The sequence below is a fragment of the Lupinus angustifolius genome, chromosome LG11, assembly GCF_001865875.1.
Source record: "Lupinus angustifolius cultivar Tanjil chromosome LG11, LupAngTanjil_v1.0, whole genome shotgun sequence".
Taxonomy (NCBI): Eukaryota; Viridiplantae; Streptophyta; class Magnoliopsida; order Fabales; family Fabaceae; genus Lupinus; species Lupinus angustifolius.
In genome coordinates this window covers 23342256-23363729 of record NC_032019.1, presented here as the reverse complement: position 1 = coordinate 23363729, position 21474 = coordinate 23342256, and the positions used below count along the sequence as shown (strand labels likewise).

The 21474-nt window shown below is 36.6% G+C and overlaps 1 protein-coding gene across 4 annotated transcripts in view; it reads left to right on the top strand.

The window, feature by feature from the left end:
- Positions 1-21474, top strand: part of LOC109360618 (nuclear pore complex protein NUP160) — a 31561-nt gene that overhangs the window by 7463 nt on the left and 2624 nt on the right. For all 4 annotated transcript variants that reach the window (XR_002109192.1, XR_002109193.1, XM_019605641.1 and 1 more), the window contains exons 10-24: positions 283-465; positions 577-766; positions 926-1485; positions 8044-8206; positions 9503-9777; positions 9892-10079; positions 12189-12265; positions 12364-12707; positions 16984-17052; positions 17135-17453; positions 17859-17984; positions 18121-18229; positions 18558-18629; positions 19454-19577; positions 20937-21044. Coding sequence is in view for 2 of the 4 variants with exons in the window: in XM_019605641.1 (XP_019461186.1) it covers positions 283-465; positions 577-766; positions 926-1485; positions 8044-8206; positions 9503-9777; positions 9892-10079; positions 12189-12265; positions 12364-12707; positions 16984-17052; positions 17135-17453; positions 17859-17984; positions 18121-18229; positions 18558-18629; positions 19454-19577; positions 20937-21044 (2907 nt within the window). In the remaining 2 variants the exon portion in view is untranslated. The remainder of the gene's footprint in view (positions 1-282; positions 466-576; positions 767-925; positions 1486-8043; positions 8207-9502; positions 9778-9891; positions 10080-12188; positions 12266-12363; positions 12708-16983; positions 17053-17134; positions 17454-17858; positions 17985-18120; positions 18230-18557; positions 18630-19453; positions 19578-20936; positions 21045-21474) is intronic.

Here is a 21474-nt window from a genome sequence, read left to right as displayed (position 1 = left end):
TCCTATCTTTTCCTAAAGACTTTCTTTGGTGATGTGAGGAGATCCTTCTCTACTTCTCTTGTCAACCAAAGAGAAGAAAAATAGAAACTCTTCGTATTCTCTTCTCTTATCTTCTTTCTTCTTAAAATCACCCCAATCAAATGATGCATAAAAGTCTAAAAAAAGGGAATATGAAATATTTGAAGTTTTCATGCTGGGAGTTCTCATATGTTAAACATGACTTAGTTTAAAGAAGAAATTTATTAAGATGAAGGCTATGACTAAGTTACTTATTTTATGCAGGATGATATTTTGCCATTTGTATCTTCTATTTTCTTACGCAAGCTGCTTCTTCCTGGGGTTCATCATAACGCTGCTTTGCATGCAACTCTTGTTGAGTATGGCAGGCATTTAGTTGAGTCTGAGTTACAAACATTAACTGCTGATGGGCTAAAAAAGGAGATACTTTCACTTATAGAACATGAGGTTGTCGCTTCCATATTTTTTAAATCTTTTATGTCTCTCCTTGCATTTCTCTGTCCTTTAATTTTGGGAGGTGCAAGTTATTGTAAACTGACGTGGTTGATACTGTGGTAGGTTGGTGCTGGAAAAGTGTCCACATTGCATTGCTGGAAATCTTTTTTCACCCGCTATTTCCATAATTGGTGCAAGAGCAATGCCGTATATGGTTTGCTAGTTGATTCCTCTGCTGGTGCTGTCGGTCTAATAAGAAAAAGTTCAGTCTCACTTTTTCGGTCTTTGGAAGATATTGAGCGGATTTTAGAGGGTATAATAGTCATGGATGCTTACTCTTTTCTCCCAATGCGTTCTTATAAAAAATATAGCTACTCTTTTTCCTAGATGGTTTTATTCAACTTGCTCATCATATTCAGTTCATTTTTTCCCTTTGCTTTCTGTGATATAGACTTCTGCTCATATTCTGTAGGCTCTTCAGATGAAGTGGGTGCGCTCATGGGCATTGTGGATTTATTTGATGATGATCATGATTGTGAAATTCTGATTGAATTGCTCAGATGTGTAATAAGTTTCAGCCAACAGTTGGGCAAAACTGCTTCTTCCATATTTTATGAGTCGCTTTTAACTGCCCCAGCGATCTCTTCTGATGATATTATTCGCTGTATAGTAAAAATTCTACAAACTGGGTATTGCATATCAAGTTCAGTTATCGCTGGGGATAGTTTTGTTGTTCTGGATAATGAGCTAGCAGATCATAAAAGTTTGAGGAAACTTTCTGTTGACATGTTCTTGACACTTCAAGGCTTGTACAAAAAGGCTTCTACATGGGGCAGAATTTTAGATGTGGTTGAGGGTTTCCTGAAATTTTTGGTTCCACGAAAAATCACACATAATTTTGATACTGAAATGCCATCAAATATAAATTCCTCCATTATAGTTCATACCACTTATCAGATTGCAAAAGTGATGTTCGAATCTGCCTGGGATTTTCTTCTGTTTTTACGCTATCTGGTGCACATCAGTGGTCAGGTGAGTTTATATACATATTTTATGTGCGTTATGCACGTATATGCTCATGTATTCTCTCAATGCAAAAATCAATTAATTGAAGCTTATATATAATTAAATATCGATTGGAGATTTCCAGTTGTAAGTTGTCGATATTTCTGTTGTTTTCATTTATTCAATTGTAATATTTAAAATTTTAATGCATGATGTTACTGTACTCAGTCTAACGTTTGTCCAACTTGAACTGCCAGCAAATTCATCCACTATATAAACCAAACGCTAGGTTTCCTTCCTTTGCACTGTGTTGGTAACTGGATGCCATAGTTGTCACGTTATTTGTGTATGGATATGATGAGTCCCATACGCTGTTTGTTACTTGAAGTGTCATTTAGATGTAAGATCCAACCAACAAAGCCCAACGTCAGGGGCTCCTTAAGCACAATGTCAAGGGTTCGATCCCTGCCATGTGTATGAAAAAGGCTTTGTTAGGAGTGATTGTACCCTGTTAGGATTTTTAATCCTAACAGCAAACAACTACTAGAAAGTAAAGAAGAGAAAGAATTCTGAAAAATACTCTGAAATAGAGAAGAGAACCCTCTTCGAAGGGAAAACCCTTACAACTCAATATTTCATACTTCAAAACATAATCTTCACCTAATGTCAATACTCCTTTTGTATAATAATCTGACAAATAAAGACTTAATCCTGCTTAAGATAAAGACTAACATAAAGATAGACTTAACCAACTAATAACATCAAATAAAACTAAACCCCTTCTCAATCAAATAGGCCCTTCCCTCCAGGCCCACTCTTCCTCCTAGAATAAACCTTCCAAAGTGGATGCTTCTCTTGGATCTTAACGGTGAATGAACCTTGTCCTCAAGGTTGAAATCAGGGAATTGATCTTGAATCACAACCATATCTCTTTAATCCTGCTTCTGCACTTCTCTGATCTTCAAAACTTGAGCCGAGAAATATAAATCAGCCTGTTTCAAATCCGGAGGTAATGCCTCTTGTACCTGATGATTACTAGTGGCCTTTAATTGAGATACCTGGAAAACTGGACATAAACGAGCTTCAAGAGGATGCTGAAGTTGAAAAGCTACTGCTCCAATTTGTCTAGTCCCGAAATAAGATCCATAATCCACGCCGCCGATTTAGGATGCAAACTTGTAGTCATTGATCCTTGGTGATGCAGTCTAATTTTGAGATGGACCCAATCTCCCACCTGAATATCATGAGAATGCTTATGAGCATTGCCATGTTTTACCATGTGATTCTGTGCTCTCTCCAAGTGAGCATTGACACAATTGACTTCAGCACAATCAATAGATTGCTAACATAAGTATGCCTTCTTTCAAATTTTGCAAAGGTAATCTCTTGCTTAGTCTGAAAAACCTTAACGTAACTTTCAAGGGCCCTACTGTAAGAGGAGAGAAACATAATGATAAAGAGGAGGGAGAAGATTAGAGAGAGAAAAAGTAACTGAAAACTTGAGGAATTTGTTATTTTTCAATCTGAATATACAAGAGAGTAACGAGCCACTTATATAGAAGCTAAAAGCCAAAGACTAAAGTACCAGCTCACAGCTTTGGCATACAAAACAATTACAATTAATTGGAGGGAGCTATTGAGAGCTTCCAGAACAATTAAGTAGCAAAGTTGATTTCAAGAACTTGGAGATGATTTCTCAGAATAACAAACTAATTGTTTGGAAGAGGTTTTGTGAGAATATCTGCAGTTTGAAACTCTGATGGTACATGCTTTACTGTAAGGGTTTGATTCTGAATTTTGTCTCGAACAAAGTAAAGATCCAGTTCTATATGTTTAGTCTTATTATGCAAGACTGGATTATATGACATAGCAATAGTGCTTAAGTTGTCACAAAAAATTGTTGGAGTTTGATATGACACATGGAGTTCTTTGAGAAGAGACTCAAGCCACATCAATTCCTGAGTTGCCAAGGCCAAACTTCTGTATTCTGCTTCTATGTTAGATCTGGATATAGTTTGCTGCTTCTTTGACCACTAGATGACTAAATTTGGACCAAGATAAAGACACGCACCAGAAGTTGATTTTTTGTCATCCATATTAGAAGCCCAATTAGCAGCACAATAGGCAATAAGAGGAAGATCAAAATTAATGTTAGCAGAAGTGATGATTAGGCCCAAGTGTTTGGTTCCTTGAAGATACCTAAGAATTTTCTTAACAACAGTCCAATGAGAATTCAGAGGTCTAGCTAGGAACTGACAAACCTTATTGACAAAATATGTAATGTCAGGTCTAGTGACAGTGGCATATTGTAATGCTCCTACAATTGACCTATAAAAGGTAGGATCCTCAAAGTCATCTGAGCCATGCTTTGTGAGTTTGCAATTGGTAGCCATATGTGTTATGCTAGCTTTAGAAGTAGACAAATTGGCCTTGTCAAGAAGGTCTCTAATGTACTTGGACCAAGACAAGAAAAAAGATCCATTTTTCTGATGTTTGACTTCAATGCCCAAAAAATAGTCTAAGGGTCCTAACTATTTTAGAGCAAAAGTGCCACTAAGATCCTTAATCACTTGTTTGACAAGAGAAAGAGAAGAACCAATTACTATTATATAATCCAAATAGACTAAGATGTAGAGCTGATGAGTATTTGAGATATGGATAAACAAAGAGTTATCACACTTGCTGATTTGAAAACCAAGTTTGAGAAGAGAGCCCTTCAATCTTTCAAACCATTGTCTTGGTGTTTGTTTTAAACCATAGATGACCTTATGAAATTTGCAGACTAGGGTCTTGTCACCTTGTTGGAAACCAATTGGTTGAGTCATATACACTTCTTCATTTAGGATTCTATTGAGGAATGCATTGGTGATGTCTAGTTGTTTTATCATCCAATGATAAGAAACAACAAGGGTTAATAACACTCTGATGGTAACTGGTTTTACCACAGGTGAAAATGTTTCATTGTAATCTACCCCATGCTTTTGATGAAAGCCTTTGGCAACAAGTCTAGCTTTGTACTTGTTGACAGTGCCATCAGGGTTTTCTTTAATTCTAAACTCCCATTTACAACCAATAGCTTGTTTATGGGGTTGAAGGGGAACCAAGGTCCAAGTTCCTAGAGCCATGAGAGCATCATATTCCACCTGTATGGCTTGCTGCCATACTGGTTTAGTTAGGGCAGCCTTGGCACTGACAGGTTCACAGTTGGTTAAATGAACCCTGGGAACAATGTTTTGAAAAATGCCAGACTTGGACCTAGTCTGCATTGGATGAGAAGAAGGATGGAACACAGTAGGGGAAGTTGAATCCTTAGTAGAAGGGTTAGAAGGTGAATATTCAGAACTTCAAGGAATATGGACAAAAGATGGTGAGGAAGAAATAATAGGAGAAGAAGTTGACAGATATTCAAAAAACGGGAGAAGAAGGAGATGAAATGGAAGGAGGGACAAACTACAAAGGATGAACAAAAGGAGAAGAGGGACTGGGAAATGTTTTGAAATATAGATCTTGCCATCTTGAGAAAGACACTTGTAACCCTTATGACTTAGGGAGTACCCAAGAAAGATGCATTCTGAGCTTCTAGGAATGAGTTTATGTTTGTTGAAAGGCCTAAGCAAAGGATAATAGGCACATCCAAACACTTTGAGAAAGGTATAATCAGGTAGATGACCAAACATAATTTGATGTGGGGACTTTAGTTTGAGGGTATTGGAGGGAGGTCTGTTGATGAGAAAAACTATTGTGACAAAGGCATAATCCCAGAATGACATAGGTAAGTGAGCATGACTCAATAACGTGTGACCAGTTTCAACTATATGCCTATGTTTACGTTCTACAGTACCTTGCTAGTGATGTGTGTGAGGACAAAATAGCCTATGCACAATTCCAAGAGATTTTAAGTAGGCACTAAAAGATCTAAATTCTCCTCCAAAATCGCTTTGAACAACTTTGATAGAGTGATTAAACTGACTATGAACATGAGGAAATACTGAAACACAATTAATGTTTCAGATTTCAGTTTCAAAAGAAAAATCCATGTGTGCTTGCTAAAGGCATCAACAATGGATAAGTAATAACGGAACCCTGAAGCTGAGTAAACAGGTGCAGGGCCTCATAAATCCACATAAACTAATTCAAAAGGAGAATTATAAACTGTAGTGGAACTGGGAGCATGAAGTTTATGAGCCTTCCCCATACAACAAGAAGAACAAAAGTCAAGCAATGTTTTATTTACATAAGGAATTTTACACTGAGTCAAAATATTCTTTACAATTGCCTCATGAGGATGACCTAATCGAGAATGCCATAAGGAAAAAGTAGAAATTGTACTAGTTGAATTACATTGTCCTAAACTAGATTTATTACAATTGAAATGTTTAGAAATAGGCAAACCAATGTGCCCAATAGAGTGAGTAAAGATAGAAGGAGAACAATGTGACTCTGAGCTTGGAACAAGACCATGAAAGGCATAGAATCTTTCCTTAGTGAGAGAACCATGAAACAAAATTTCATTAGTAACCTATGATTTCACAAAACAAGCATTAGAGTGAAATTCAAAATAACATGAATTGTCTCTAGCAAACTGTGAAACACTTATAAGGTTTTTTGTAATGGAAGGAACCAAAAGAAGATTGTGTAGAGACAGAGTAACATTAGAATTGGGATTAGAGGAAAATGAGGAGTTCCCAACAGATTTGATTGGAATTCCAGTGCCATTACCCATGTAAATTTGATCGTGACCAAATGACTCAACTGGTTCATGCACCAAGGAAGCATCAACAGTTAGATGATTTGTTGCCCTAGAGTCAGGATACCAAGTTATACGTCTTGAGTCTCGAGGAGGAGGAGCTTCACGATTTGCAGCTTGAGCAGTCATAGCATACGGTTGATGAGTGTATTTGTGTCCAGAGTTTGGGCCAGGCCTAAGAAGAGATTCCCAGTTGGATGAGCAGAAAAGTTTCCAGGATGACGGATATCGTGAAGGCCCAAAATTGGAATTAAAGGAGTTGAAGTGAGGTGGCTGACACATAGTTGGAAGGCACGAAATGCATGAGTTGGTCAGATGCTCCAGCATATGTTAGAGGTCCTCCAAAATTCAGAGGCACATAATATCAAGTGCTGACGTCATGACCATGTCGATTACAATAGATGCAAAACGACGACGGAGAACGGCCAAAATTTCTTGCACCACGATGGAGACCATTAAAACCACCACGACGACCACGATTTCCTCCTCGATAGTTACCGGAATTACCAAAACCAGCAAATGAAGGAGGAGCTTGAAAATCTGACCTAGGAGAATAATACGACGAAGGAGCCATTGGTGAAGGTCAACCTTGAGAGGTTACTGGTTTAGATGAAATCGGTGATGATGCCGAAGCAAGATTCACAAATAGAGCTTTATGCTTGTTCTTCTCTAGTCTTGATTCACAGGTCAACAAAAAGGACTCAAGATTGTGAATAGATGGAGGATCAACTTGACTCTCAATGCAGGTTATGACGGGCTGATACTCTTCATTTAAACCGTCGAGGACATAGTCAATGTGTTCAGAACTAGAAATGGGTGTTCCAATGAAGATCAATGCATCAACTAATCCTTTGATCGTAGTGAAATACTCAGAAATAGAACACGATCCTTGCGAGATAGAGTGAAGTTGAGAGCGTAATTGTCTGCTTCGAGCCTTGGTTTGGGAATTGCAATAGGAGTCAAGCTCCTGCCACGAATGTATACAACCTACCACACGAGGTTGCAAGCTCTCAGAAAGTGAGTTTAGAATCCATGAAAATACGGTTTGATCAACTTCTTCCCAACGAAGATAGGTAGGATTCACTCGGTTGATGAGACGATCATTGTCATTCAGAAAACGATGTGGAATTTCAGCACCTAACACAAATCGATTTGCGCGATTTGATGTTAGGGTTGCAAGCATTAAATGCCTCCAAACCAAATAGTTTTTCTCTGTTAGTTGCATTGAAGGAATCGAAAGAACAAGAGGTGAAGAAACTGCCTGAATCGGTGACGCAGCGGGGGGAGAGAACGGAGGAGAGGAAGGACAAGTCCCAGTGTTTGTGGTGGCAGCCATGGCGTGATACCATGTAAGAGGAGAGAAACAAAATGATAAAGAGGAGGGAGAAGATTAGAGAGAGAAAGAGTAACTGAAAACTTGAGGAATTTGTTATTATTCAATCTGAATATACAAGAGAGTAATGAGCCACTTATATAGAAGCTGAAAGCCAAAGACTAAAGTGCCAACTCACAGCTTTGGCATACAAAACAGTTACAACTAAAGTGCCAACTCACAGCTTTGGCATACAAAACAGTTACAACTAATTAACTGAAATATTATAATACACTAATACCTACAGTCCTAGTTTTTGAGTGTTCTCCATTTAAAAATAATACTTACATATCAAACTGCAATGTCAGTCCTATTTGCTTCAGTGATGTTTTTGTTTATCCATTTTGTGAGGAGGATCTCATCCTCCGCGGTCTTTGTAACTATGTTCTCTTTCTTTACATATTTGTTCCTTTATACAGAAGAAAGAAATTCATTTCATGTTTGTTATTAATTTTTTTTCATGCAGGTCCATTTGTCCCATGATGATATAACGCGAATACAGCTCGAGTTAGTTCCAATGCTTGAAGAAAATATTTTTGAGTGGTTAATCATCATCTTCTTTTCCATCACACCGTCTGCTCCAGCTGCAATTGAGGACTTCAATATTAAACTTTCATCATTACAAATAGGCAGGTTTTCACATCCCAATTCATTTTGTTTGACAACGTTTTATATATAAGGGACAGAGGCTCACATGATGTCTCCCTTTAGCAAAATTAAAAGCTGGTGAAATTCTACATTTTCTTATAACCTCCCGACAAATGTATTTCATTTTTAAATCAATAAAACTTGCAAGTGCCTTAAAATCATGACATATACAACATTGCTAAAAGATGTCTAGTTGTGGAAACACTCATTTATATTTATACTCTAAGATAAAGATAAAATGGTCATGGTATTAGGTGTTTGGCTTAAATATATTTTTTGGTCCATGAGAGTTTAGTGTTAGTCCTTATAATGTTTTTCTTCGGTCTTGATACTTATATGTACTATAATTGGCTACTACAGCAATTAGTATGACATTCACATGTGGGTGTTAACCATGCTATCATCTGGGACTCAAAATTTTGAAACATATAAGGACACAATCGACGAAAAAATTATAGAGACTAAATCAAAACTCAGTCAACTTTCAAGGACTGGAGCAAAAACATATATGTAAGCCTAGGACTTCCAAAATTGACCTACCAAATTATTATTTTTCACAGTAGGATACCTTGCCTTTTTGTTTTTACAAGAAGATTGCTGGTTGTGATCTTGTGGTGTCCTTGCATCTAGGGTTCTAATGGTGGAAATAGCCTCTAATCTCTATGCCTCTGGGATAGGCTGTGTGCATTGGACCCTTCCCAGGTCCCACGATAGTGGAGACCTTGTGTTTTGGGCTGCCCTTAATAAGATGCTTCTCATTTTGAAAATGGGTGATTTGAAGACATTGTGGCAGTCTGGCAGATGTGCATATGCTGTTATATAACACATAAGGTCTAAGTCTATATTGTAAAAATTTACATGAATGTTTATCATTTTAATACTACAAGGTCCAAGCATATCAAACTACTTTATTTTGGTAGAAAGTAATAGTTCTGCAATATTTTAAATACTGTTGGGGATCTTAAAAAGTAAAACACATGTGGCGGACTGAGAATGCCCTACATCATATTAGGTGAAGTATATAATCTTCTCCATACTTTTGTCAAAGTATTCTTCTGCAGAATATATGAATGCATGTCTATGTATTATTTCATCTGGTACAACCAAAAGTTTGTAATTGTACCTATAATATATGTTTTCTGATTTCTGAGATGAGAACAAGGTCGAATGGGTGAGATTTTTATTGCATTTATATATTTAAGATTGTGAAATGTGAAGTTATTCAGTGTGTTTGTCTTACAGCTGATATAGTGTTAATCTTTTTGGTCATGATACAGATGGAAACACGGGGAAACGATTATGGAATGAGAAGCTTGGCCAATGTGACTTCACATTGGCTTTTATATTCTTTCTAAATGCTGGAAGTTCATCTGTAGACCATAACCACTTTTATTCAGAACATTTTTCCAATATGCAGAGCTTTATTAATAGGACAAGAGACTTTATCAGTTGGATAATATGGGGCCAAGCTGGAGGATCTTCTACTTTCTTAAGCCGTTCAATTGATCTTGCCTTTATCCTTTTCAAGCATGGCCAGTATGGTGCTGCTGAGGTTATTTACTTGCCTTTTTTTCCTTCCCAGAATGAGAATTTGGCCCTTCTTTTTCTTTTATCACTCTGTTGTTTACTGAAAGTATCCTGTATCTCAAATTTCAATATGTAAAAGCAATTACTTATGATGGCGGAAGCACACTTGCTAAAGGAGAGAACATCCCAAAGTATTCAAGATGCTGATGGTGGATGGTGCATACGTCATCACCTTATAGGATGTTGCCTACTTGCTCAGGTGCAGTGTGGATTGCATGCAACCCAAAAGGATAAGAAAGTCTATGATGCCATTCGCTGTTTCTTTAGGTACAACAATTCACCTTTATATATAATTTTTATTTGGCATTCTCAGCCTGTAAGTTGTCGTCACTTAAGTGACATTGGTGAATTTCCCCCTAATTTAGGTTTGAATTTGAATTCCATTTTGGAAATTAAAAGGTCTAAATCATAGTCACCTAATATGCAGTTCTATTTGGTAGTACTGGTACGTTGTATGTGGTATGTTACCCTCTCAAATATCGGTATGTTAGAGTATACTTAGTAGGGTCTCTATAGCTCCATTCACAATTGTTTTTAGTGCCGCTTCTTGTAGGTTTGAATCAACTTTAGCTTCACCATAGGAGAAATACCCCAGGATAAAAAAAATTATTGTTTGTTTTAACTCATTCCTGTAGGTGAGTGCATGTCACTAATTACTCTTTTTTCTTCGTTCTTTCTTTAACTTAAACTAATGTGAAAACCTAGTTCGTTCCTTATAAGGAACCAATTCGCAAAAGAAACATGAATTCGTACGCAAGAACCAATTCACGGTTCTCTACCCAACTGAGAGAATTGTGTTTCAATGGTCTAAAGGGATGACATCTTATATATTATTTGCTACTATTATGGAAGTTGCTGATAATTAGGTCTTGCAGAAGTTGTTGAATGAGGGTGATCACAAACAAGAATTACTTTCTAAATAAAAATAGCAGACATCAATTGATATAGACTAGAGTGATAATTAAAGTACTAAACTACTAGGGCGACATCAATTGGAAGTTGGTCCAAGTTGGGAGAAGACAATAAAGTTGAAAGTGGGTGACTGAATTAAGCTATTCATCAATATAATCAAGCATCAACTATGAAATTTTGTAATAACAGTCTTTAAATATAAAATGTAGAAAAATTAGAGTGATAGTTACTAGTGGAAGGATGACAGTGGCGTAGAGAAATGTTGGAAGTCTGTCAGTTGAAACGTGCTGCTTCTGACCGGCACCTGCATTATATTGGAGGATGTAATCATATAGTTGTCAATTGATCACCCTTCAATCACTTTATAGTAAACTAAGATTAGTTCCCAAGTAATCATCTTGAATGATAATACTTAACCGGAAAGGCTGTCACTAACACTTCACTATATTCTTAACGCTCACCCCCCAAGTTTAATTGGAGCTCATAAGCATCAGCTTGTTACAGATATATGGAATCCTAACTTAGGAAAGCTCCTTTATTTGAAGGATCCTTCTTTATTTACAATTTTAGGGTTTGTTAATTAGGTTATTTCACTATGCATGTACTGCTTTAATGCTAGTTTAATGTGTTCAACTGCAGTTTACTGCATGCACCTCCGTGCTGAGTCAGCAGGAGGTGGTTAAATTTGTTAGGATTAGTGCCAGGTATAAATACCTAAAATCAATATACCCTCCCCGAATTTCAATGCATTTCAGATTTACAGTTTCGATCTAAGTCCCTCTCTTCTCTCTATTGTACTTAGTTTTTAATATACAATGATAAAGGTGTAGGCGTGTTGAATCTATGACCTATGTATTGATCTGAAGTTTTAAATTTAAAACTATTTTTTACAAAAATCCTGTTTTGGGCAGCTTTATTTGCTTATGAGCACTCTATATCCCGTGTTTTTTTTCCTGGATAGAGGTTTTCAAAACACACACTTACTGTAAAAGAACCTCAATCACAGAAAAGATAAAATGATAACAGGGAGAGAATTCTCTAACTGTAAGCTGTATATTGATCTATTTGAGATTGTGCTCAGTACATTTATACAAAACTGTTAGGCAGCTATAACAGTTGCCTATGTTAACTGTCAGTAACAACCTGCTAACAACATGCAGGGATTATACTAGCCTATGATCGGATGTAGAGATTACTAGGGAATGCACAATAGGTGCAGGGAATTAGCTATACTAATTATATTTCTACGCCTGGCTAACACTTACATTAATTATCTCTCTCTACGTATGTGCATATATATATATATATATACATATATATATACAAATTGTTCCAAAAATATATGTTAATAAAATGGTTTTCAAAATTGTATATTACATATGTGTGGTGTAAGTCCTCTTCATATTTGCTTATGGTTGCCTCATAAGTTCGGCATCCATCATTACTTATTCGTATTTAATTCAGGTCTTCATCTGGAAATGGTGCGTCTGAGGCTCTGCAGAGTTTGCCTGATGACATAGGAATTCCATTTCTTGGTTTTAGTGAGTATCTATCTATCTATAGCTAAATTCTGTGATCCCAAGTAAACTGATATTAGTAAGTTTTAGTTTTTTTACACATTCTTGTGGTTTCTGTGCAGGTGGTTGTGAATCAACTGCTGCATGGAGGCTTCAGTATTATCAATGGGCAATGCAATTATTTGAACGATATAATATTAGTGAAGGTGCTTGCCAGTTTGCTCTTGCTGCACTTGAGCAAGTTGATGAAGCTCTTTGTGGCAAAGATGAAAAGTTCATGAGCAACTCAGTTGACGAGTCAATGACGATCAAGGGACGACTATGGGCAAATGTCTTCAAATTTGCATTAGACCTTTGTCGCTATTATGATGCGTATTGTGCAATAATTTCAAATCCAGATGAGGAGAGCAAATACATCTGCTTGAGGCGTTTCATAATTGTTCTTTATGAACAAGGTGCTATAAAGGTTGGATAAACTTTCATGAACTATTCAATCCTTTGTTTATTGACCACTACTTGTTATTTTGCTTAGGTTGATGTTAAGAATAAGAATAAAATAGACGTGAAATGTTAACATTCCATGTAAAACCAATTGTCAATGTGAACGAGTAGGCCAACAAGTATTTAAATCATTCACGAGGCAATGAGGTAAGCAATGTGAGACTTACTTCCAAACATGCCCCCCTTCACATAAGCCTGTTGGACTAGGAGATGAGCTACCTTTGACCCATGACAAAATACAGATTTTGGCTCATGACAACCGGATTGAAGTAGGCTATGGCTCTGATACCATATTAAGATTTTATCTCAATACCAATTGGCAATGAGAGGAGTAGCCTAATAAGTATTTAAACCATTCCCGACACAATGAGACAGACAATGCGGGACTTACTTCACAACACCCAACATGAAACTATCCATTTTGGAATAATATTTTGATGACTCTGTTATCAGTGATTGACTAGAGGAATATTAAATTGAAATGACTATGATTAAGTTAGATCATTGAAGTCAGTATTTGAATTGAAAATCGCTAGTGTAAAATCATTTGCAGATATGTAATTTGTAACTGTGTGCTAGTCTTTGTATTGGGTAGGCGTGTTTGTGCAAATGATATTTCAGTATATTTCCAAATTATTTTACTATGTCTATCGTTTCCTATATATTTTTGTTGTTAAAAATAGTATGACTTTGTTCCTCGGTTAAATTGCTGAGTTATGTTGATATTTACTAAAATATGTTGCAATTTGGACCTTCTTTATTGTAAATAAAAGTATGTTTTTATGCATGTGTGTCTGAGCATGTCTGTATTAAAGCATGTTACATGTGGATATTTTCCTACCAGTAATTTTATACTTTCCATTCGAGTATTTTAATTAGTATTCCCTCCCTTTGTAAAAAGATAAAAGAAAATATGAATATAAATAGAAGAATGTTATTAAATTGAAGCCCACTCATACAATGGATAAGCTTGTCCCTTTAAATAAAGGGAAAGCAAACAGAAAAACTGAATAACAACTAACATACCAGTCTAGTAACTGCATAATCCAGTTACTGATTCTAAGAAACTTTCTGTATGTGCAAATAACAATAAGCACATGTTAATTGCTTAAGCAAATATAAGCACATGTTAATTGCTTCAGCAAATATAACTTAACTAACTATATTCTCTTCATTTATGACACCATTTAGGAAGGCATTGTTTATATAAAGCTGTTGAATAGCCCATCCATAAGTGACTGCTAGGGTGAGAAGTATCCTAATAGTGACAAGTTTGACTACAAGTGAGAAAGTCTCATTGTAGTCAATTCCTGGTTGCTGATGGAAGCCTTTGGCAACCAGCCTGGCTTTATATTTGTTGATGGAGCTATCAGGATTTTTCTTAATCCTGAATACCCACTTGCAGCCAATTGCCTTATGTGGAGGTAAGGGAACCAGGGACCAAGTTCCCAATTTAAGAAGGGCATCATACTCTTCTTACATTGCTCTTTTCCATACTAGACTAAGAAGAGCTTCTTTGGGGTAGAGGGTTCAGGATGGACAAGAAAAAGGCTTGCAAGATTAGGCAAGATGGATTTATTTATGCCAACCTTGGACCTTATTATCATAGGATGAGAAGGTTGTGGTTCAGGGGTCAAAGTAGATGAGGAGGAAGGATGAAGAGTGGTAGAGGATAAGGGAGATATAGTAGTGGTGGATGAATAAGAGGATAAGGGGTTGACAGGATCATTGAGGATTGTAGGATCAGAAATAGGTGTAAAGGAAGGAGTTGAATTTTGAGCAGGATTAATGTGATTGTGGGCAAGTGTTGTTTCTGAGGGACTAGGGTTTGCAGGGGTATAATTGATGTGAGTGATTTGATAAAGTGTTTAAAGATGGTTAAGGTCTCAAATTTTTGTTTGAGAAGGAATATCCAAGTATGTCTAGTTTTGGCATCAATTATTGACAAATAGTATTTAAAACCAAATTCAGAGAGAACTAGTGCAGGTCCCCATAAGTCTAGATAAAGTAAATAAAGGAATTAGAATAACAAGTAATGGAATTAGGAGAGTGAATCCTATGAGACTTGCCATAGCAGCAGGCATTACAAAAATCAGAGGCATTTTTATTTGAGTGATAAATTTTACAAAGAGATAGAATATTGGTTACAATAGTTGTGTGTGCATGTCCTAGCCTACAATGCCACAAAAATTGGGTAGAGCAATTTATAGATGCTAGACTGTCTAAGACAGTTGATTTGAACTGGTTATTTGAGTTGGGAATGGAAACATAACATGCTGACTTTTGTGGGAATAGACTCTGGAAAGCATAGAGACCTTCTGAGGTGATTGACCCTTTGAGAAGAATTGTGTTAGAATCCTGTGATTTCACAAAACACTCATTAGGGTGAAATTCACAAAACACTAATTACGTTTTTAGTAATGGTGGGCACAAGGAGAAGATTATGTAAAGATAGAGAGATGTGAGGATTTAAGGGAGAAGAAAATGTGGTGGTTCCACTATAAGAGATGGGTTATTTAGTGCCATTACCCATATATAGGTGTTCTGGACCAAACTGTTCTACAGTGTGATGAACAAGAGCAGGGTCAGATGTGATGTGGTTGGTGGCACCTAAATCTGGGAACCAGAGAAAGTGCCTTGAATCAGAGTCTCCAGTGCTGACATTCATGGCATAGGGTGGGTAGCTAGATGAATGTTGATGTTGAGGGCCATTAAAGGGATAGGGTGGGAAAGGGGGTTTGTGGGAAGGCATAGGGGATTGGTAATAGGGATAGTATGGTGAAATGGGAATGGAATAATTTTGGCCAGTGTGAGAGTTGGTTTATTTGGAGGGGTTATGTTCAGGTCTGGGTCCTCTAGGGTAGTTGGGTTGAGAATTAGTAAAATGAGAGGGAGGATATGGGTATGGGTAGGCTGGATAGGGGTTGGGGATGTTATATGGGGCAAAATAACACCATGCTATATCATGACCAGGTCTGTTGCAGTGAGTGCAAAAGAAGCTGCTGCCAAATCTGCTAGAGGGTCTGCTACCCCTATTGAATCTGCCATTTCTTTTGTTTGTACGTCCCCCTCTTGATCCATCATTAAAAGAATGGGGAATTGAGTCATATATGTGGGTGGGAGGAGATGTTGGAGGATAAGTGGGGTTAAAGTGTCTAGGATTAGGTCCAGATTCAGTAGCTTGGTGTGGGGTTGGAAAAGTGGCTATGTTGGCTGACAAAGCATCAGATACTGCTTTGTGCTTGTTCTTGATGAGTCTTGATTCAAAGGTCAGCAAGAATTGTTCAAGCTCATTGATAGAGGGTGGATCAATTTGGCTTTCAATAGCTGTGATGACAGGTTGGAATTCTTCACTTAATCCATCAAGAATGTAGTCTATGTGTTCTGCAATTGATATAGGGGTTCCTATAGACGCAAGTGAATCAGTTATAGCTTTGATTTTAGAGAAATATTCTGAAATGTTGTTGCTTTGAGAAATTGTGCGTAGTTGAGCCCTGAGTTGCCTGCTTCTGGCTTTGGTGTGAGCATTACAAAATGTATGAAGTTCAGCCCACAATTGACAAGATGATGTGCACCCAATAACTCTTGTGTGTAAGGAATCATAAATGGAGTTGAGGATCCATGCAAAGACAGTCTGATCCTGCTCTTCCTAGCTGAGGAATGTAGGATTGATGTGATGGTGAATGTTGTCAAAGTCAGAGAGGAATTTGGATGGGACATCAGTGGGGTGAATGAACCTTATGGCTCTGTTGGATCTTAGAACAAAGAGCATAAATTGACTCCAAGTGAGATGGTTTTTCTCACTGAGTTTTGTAGAAGGGGTGGGAAGTGAAAGAGATGGAGAATGAGCTCGAATAGGAGGAGCAGAGGTATGGGAAGGTGGAGGAGAGGAATGATCTGAGGCAGTGGCCATTAGAGCGAGCAATACCATGTAAAAAGATAAAAGAAAATATGAATATGAATAGAAGAATGTTATTGAATTGAAGCCCACTCATACAATGGATAAGCTTGTCCCTTTAAATAAAGGGAAAGCAAACAGAAAACTGAATAACAACTAACATACCAGTCTAGTAACTGCATAATGCAGTTACTGATTCTAACAAACTTTCTGCATGTGCAAATAACAATTAGCACATGTTAATTGCTTCAGCAAATATAAGCACATGTTAATTGCTTCAGCAAATATAACTTAACTAACTCTATTATCTAATACCCTTAACTTTCATTGTTTTTGTTAACAGATTCTATGCCGTAATAAAATTCCCCTTATTGGTTTAGTGGAAAAGGTAGAGCAAGAGCTTGCTTGGAAGGTATGCCCTGACTGAACATATTGAGTGCCGTAAACTTTGCCTTTTACTTTAATTCACAGAATTTTTACTGCTTAATATGCAGGCTGAACGGTCAGATATTTCTGCGAAGCCAAACTTGTATAAGTTGCTCTATGCGTTTCAAATGCATCAGCATAATTGGGGACGAGCGGCAAACTACATGTACCTTTATTCAGCGCGTTTGAGAACTGAAGCCACTTTGAAAGATCACCAAGGTGGTTCCTTGATATTGCAAGAGAGGCTTAATGCACTTTCTGCTGCTGTCAATGCACTGCATCTTGTTCATCCTGCCTATGCTTGGATTGATCCACCATCTGAGGGAAGTTCTGCTTTGAGTGAACATTATCCGAGCAAGAAAGCAAGAATAACACTGGACGAACATTGTAAGTAATTCAGCATCCAAATTCATGTCACTAGTCATGAACTTATTATCATTTCAATGTTGTCAAATTTTTTGCTTCTCTGTATTTTTAGCAGAATGAAATGTGAGGGTTAAATGATTCTTATTTAATATTCTAGATATATTGGGTATTATGTTTTTCACATTTGTGTTAAGATAATGATACTTTTAAAGGGGTATTCATAGGGTAGCTTTGCTTTATTGTGTTTGGTTCTCCTTTGTTTGTTTTTCCCCTTTTTTTATTTTTATTAGAGGTATCTCTTATGCTCCATACTCTTGGTTGGTAATAGTATACTCTGTCTTGATGAATTTCTTGTTTTATCTTTAATTATTATCCTAATATTGCTTGGAGAGATGGCGATATTATTTATTAACATTGCTGTACCAGCTGGTAATGATGTTGAGTCTCAAAGCTTGAAGCCCTCTATCGATATTGAAAAGCTTGAGAATGAGTTCGTTCTAACTTCAGCAGAGTATATGCTGTCCGTGGTAAATGTCAAGTGGACATTTAATGGTAAGTCACTTTTTTCATTCTTGTTGTCTAAAGCAGACGACTATTTCCAGGGTGAATGGTGATATTAATTTATGATATACTGTCTTCTAATTTGATAGAATTTTGATTGCATATTCCCTGTTTTTCCCTTCTTAAGGAAAACATGGAGCCCTATCAGATTTGGCTGATCTTCTTGTCCAAAACAATTTATATGACATGGCCTTTACAATTGTTCTCAGATTTTTCAAGGGTTCAGGACTGAAGAGGTTTATATCCTCCACTTAATTTGCATTGTGTGTGTATGTGGGTGTGGCATATCTAGTGAGAGGAGTGGTGTATTGGGAGAAGAATAAATATTGACCATAAATCATGCATCAATGGTCAACATTAAAAGTTACCGGTGGTCACATGATCACTTAAAAATCTTGCATGACTTTTTGGTTTTTATCCTTACCATTTATATAAGGTATAATGGTTAAAAGTTGCTCCTATCTCTCAATAAACCATTCCTCTTACTGATATGATCCCCACATATCTCTCTCCCTGCATGTGTATTGCTATGCGTATATATTGATTGGGGTTCTTTCTGTTCAGGGAACTGGAAAGAGTTCTATCTACCATGTCATTGAAATGCTGTGTTGATAAAGTAGAATCCACTCGCGTTGAGTATGTTATCCTATTTCTCATCCTTTTAAGTTTCTATTGTATATTGTTGAACTAAGATACCTTAAATGTTGTAGCTGGTAACTTTTTTTCCAATGTTTTTAAAACTGATTTGTCACTGAACCAATGAAGACATTTGTTTCACAGTTTATTGGTTCGACCATGATCGAACCAGTGATAATTAAATATATAGTTTTGAATATTTATATAATATATTAAGTAGTAAACTAACATACTAATATCCCATTATATATTGTTTATGCTTGAATGTTCTATATTGTATAATAAGTGAAGCATCCAAATATACAACATATATAAAAGGTAAGTGGACGTCAGACTTCAAAGTCCCTTGTAAATAGTGAGTTGGACATCAAAAGATATAACCCATACAATAGCTAAGAGGGGCAGATATGCCTTTACTGGGACTTAACTTTGCATTAGGCTTTTATTAGGTTGAAATATTGTTTTTGAATAAGCTGAAAATTTGTTGACCCGGAAAAGTTTTTTTTAGATAAAATAAAAACAAAAACCTGTTTAAACCAGTTTACTACTGGTTTTGGTCACTTCAGATTCTTGACTGATTATCTCGCAAGCTGGTTCTGTGGGAATATACTGATTCTTGACTGACTATCTCACAGATTCTTGACTTGATTATCTCATAAAAGCTTGTCCGTTATTACAATAGTCTTTTTTCTAGTATATTTAAAATTTGTTTTATTATCATCTATTCTATTTTGTATTTAGTAATTTGGAGCTTCCAGTATATTCAAATTTCTGTATTTACTTATTGTGTGTTGAATAATTTATAATGTTTTGGATGATTTCAGGGAACATGGTCATTTCTTGACATCATCAAAGCTTGAGATGGTTGTCCATGGTTCACCTGTTACAGGTCCTACAACTCCACAAACTGACAGAAATAGTTTTTGGGCAGCTCTCAAGCTTTACCTTGTTCGTATCTTCTGCATCTTATAATGTGTTGGCCCTTATTATATTTTAGCCTGTTTGTCAATCTTGAAGGGAAGGCGGATGCATGATTGGATGAAATTTCACACCATACTGCTCCAACCTTCTCCTCTCCTGCCTTTTGTTTCCTTTTCAAATTCTTAATTCTTTGGTTTTTTCGCACATGATGTGGTTAGAATATGATATTATATTAGGTGAATAAGGCATAGACCGGGTGTTAAAAAATTGGATTTAAGCCAGATCACAGCAAAGATCATCATATACCTTCTCAAATCTAAACACTTACATAACTAGATTGAGTGCATTTAGTTCTCAGATAACTCAAGGTGATCTGGACTCTGGAGTCTATCATTCACAAGGATTCCATGGTCAGGTTATTGAATAGGCTTTAGTTAGTTTAGTGGTCTACTATCCGACTTAGATATGTACATCTAGCTTGTGGAAAGAGATGGTTGGATTGGATCTGAATCACCATGATTATGTTTTTTGGAATGAGAATTTGGTTTGGAAGTTTGAGAGACATTTCTTATCTTTCCCCCATCATCATTGTGATGCATAGACTGTTCAGGACTGGTTTTTTAATTGGTCTTTTGCCTTACTCAATGAATAGTGAATGTCCCCTTACACACTTGGGCATCTATAATAAGATTATTGCAGTCATCTGGTGTATCATGTTTAGATATATGTTATTTTTCAGTAAACATTAGCATTTGCTAGGACATTGTCTTTTTCATTTAGGCTTGTCCGAAATTCATAATGGATGTCTTGATACTTAATAAGTTGATCCAGGACTTGAGTTTGTAGTGCTTCACCCCTTAGTTTAAAGGATGTAGTGTGAAACTTAATCTGCTTGCAACTTGTTGTATTGGAGAAAGTGTAAGTCCTGCTCCATGTCAGCAAGACGATATTCATTAGAATTGCGTTCAGCCATGTAGATGGTTACAGATGAAGTATTCCACTATTAAAAGGTTTTTCTAGTTTTGTACAAGTCACTCAAAAGTTTTTCATCATTTTAGGCAACCTCATGTTATTTTGTTGTGGTGGTGGGGCGAGATTGTTTATGTTGAGATTTGTTAAGACTTAAAATTGATGGTATCATTATCCAATTCTGTTATTGATTAGGATATGATTATGTAATTATCTCTTTGATTCTTTTCCCTAAAGTCAAGGGATTTATGCTTGTATCCTTGTATTATAAATAGAGAAGCTGAGTACACAAACTACTCAATCCGTTCAGATATATTTCTCATCCCCTTCAAGTGTTTAACTCACATGTGTATCTCTGTTTACATTTTTCTGTGTCTCTGGTTCACTCTTTCCTTTGGAATGGTTCCTAAATTGCAGGAAAATTATAAGGAATATCATGGTAGATTACCTGTTATTGTTGCTGAAACTCTTCTACGTGCAGATCCACAGATTGAATTGCCTCTTTGGCTTGTTCAATTGTTCAAGGTAATATTCGAGGCTGAAATCGCATTCATGGCAATTCATTGATGCACGAGAATGCCTGCTTGTTTCAAAATCTTCTTTGTTTGTATTTTATGGGGTTATTCACACTATCTCTGCTGCTCCTCTTTATTGTGCCATATTTATTTCTCTTGTATTGTTCTAGAATTGCTGGTTTTGTTGAAGATGGTTGTTGTAGGCGATCCTCCAAGTTTCTGATAGACAAGTCAGCAATGAAAGGGACATGTTAAGTGATTTCATGGTGATTGTGGTAGATTTTATATTACCGAGCAATATTGAAGGTTAACATTAACCACATCCGACTCATGGAAATTCTTAAAAGAATCATTTGAAGTGAAAGAACATATATTGGGCATAGATACCGCCCGTTTCTTAGTAAGCTAAATTTATTGTTGATGATTAAGACATGACAGCT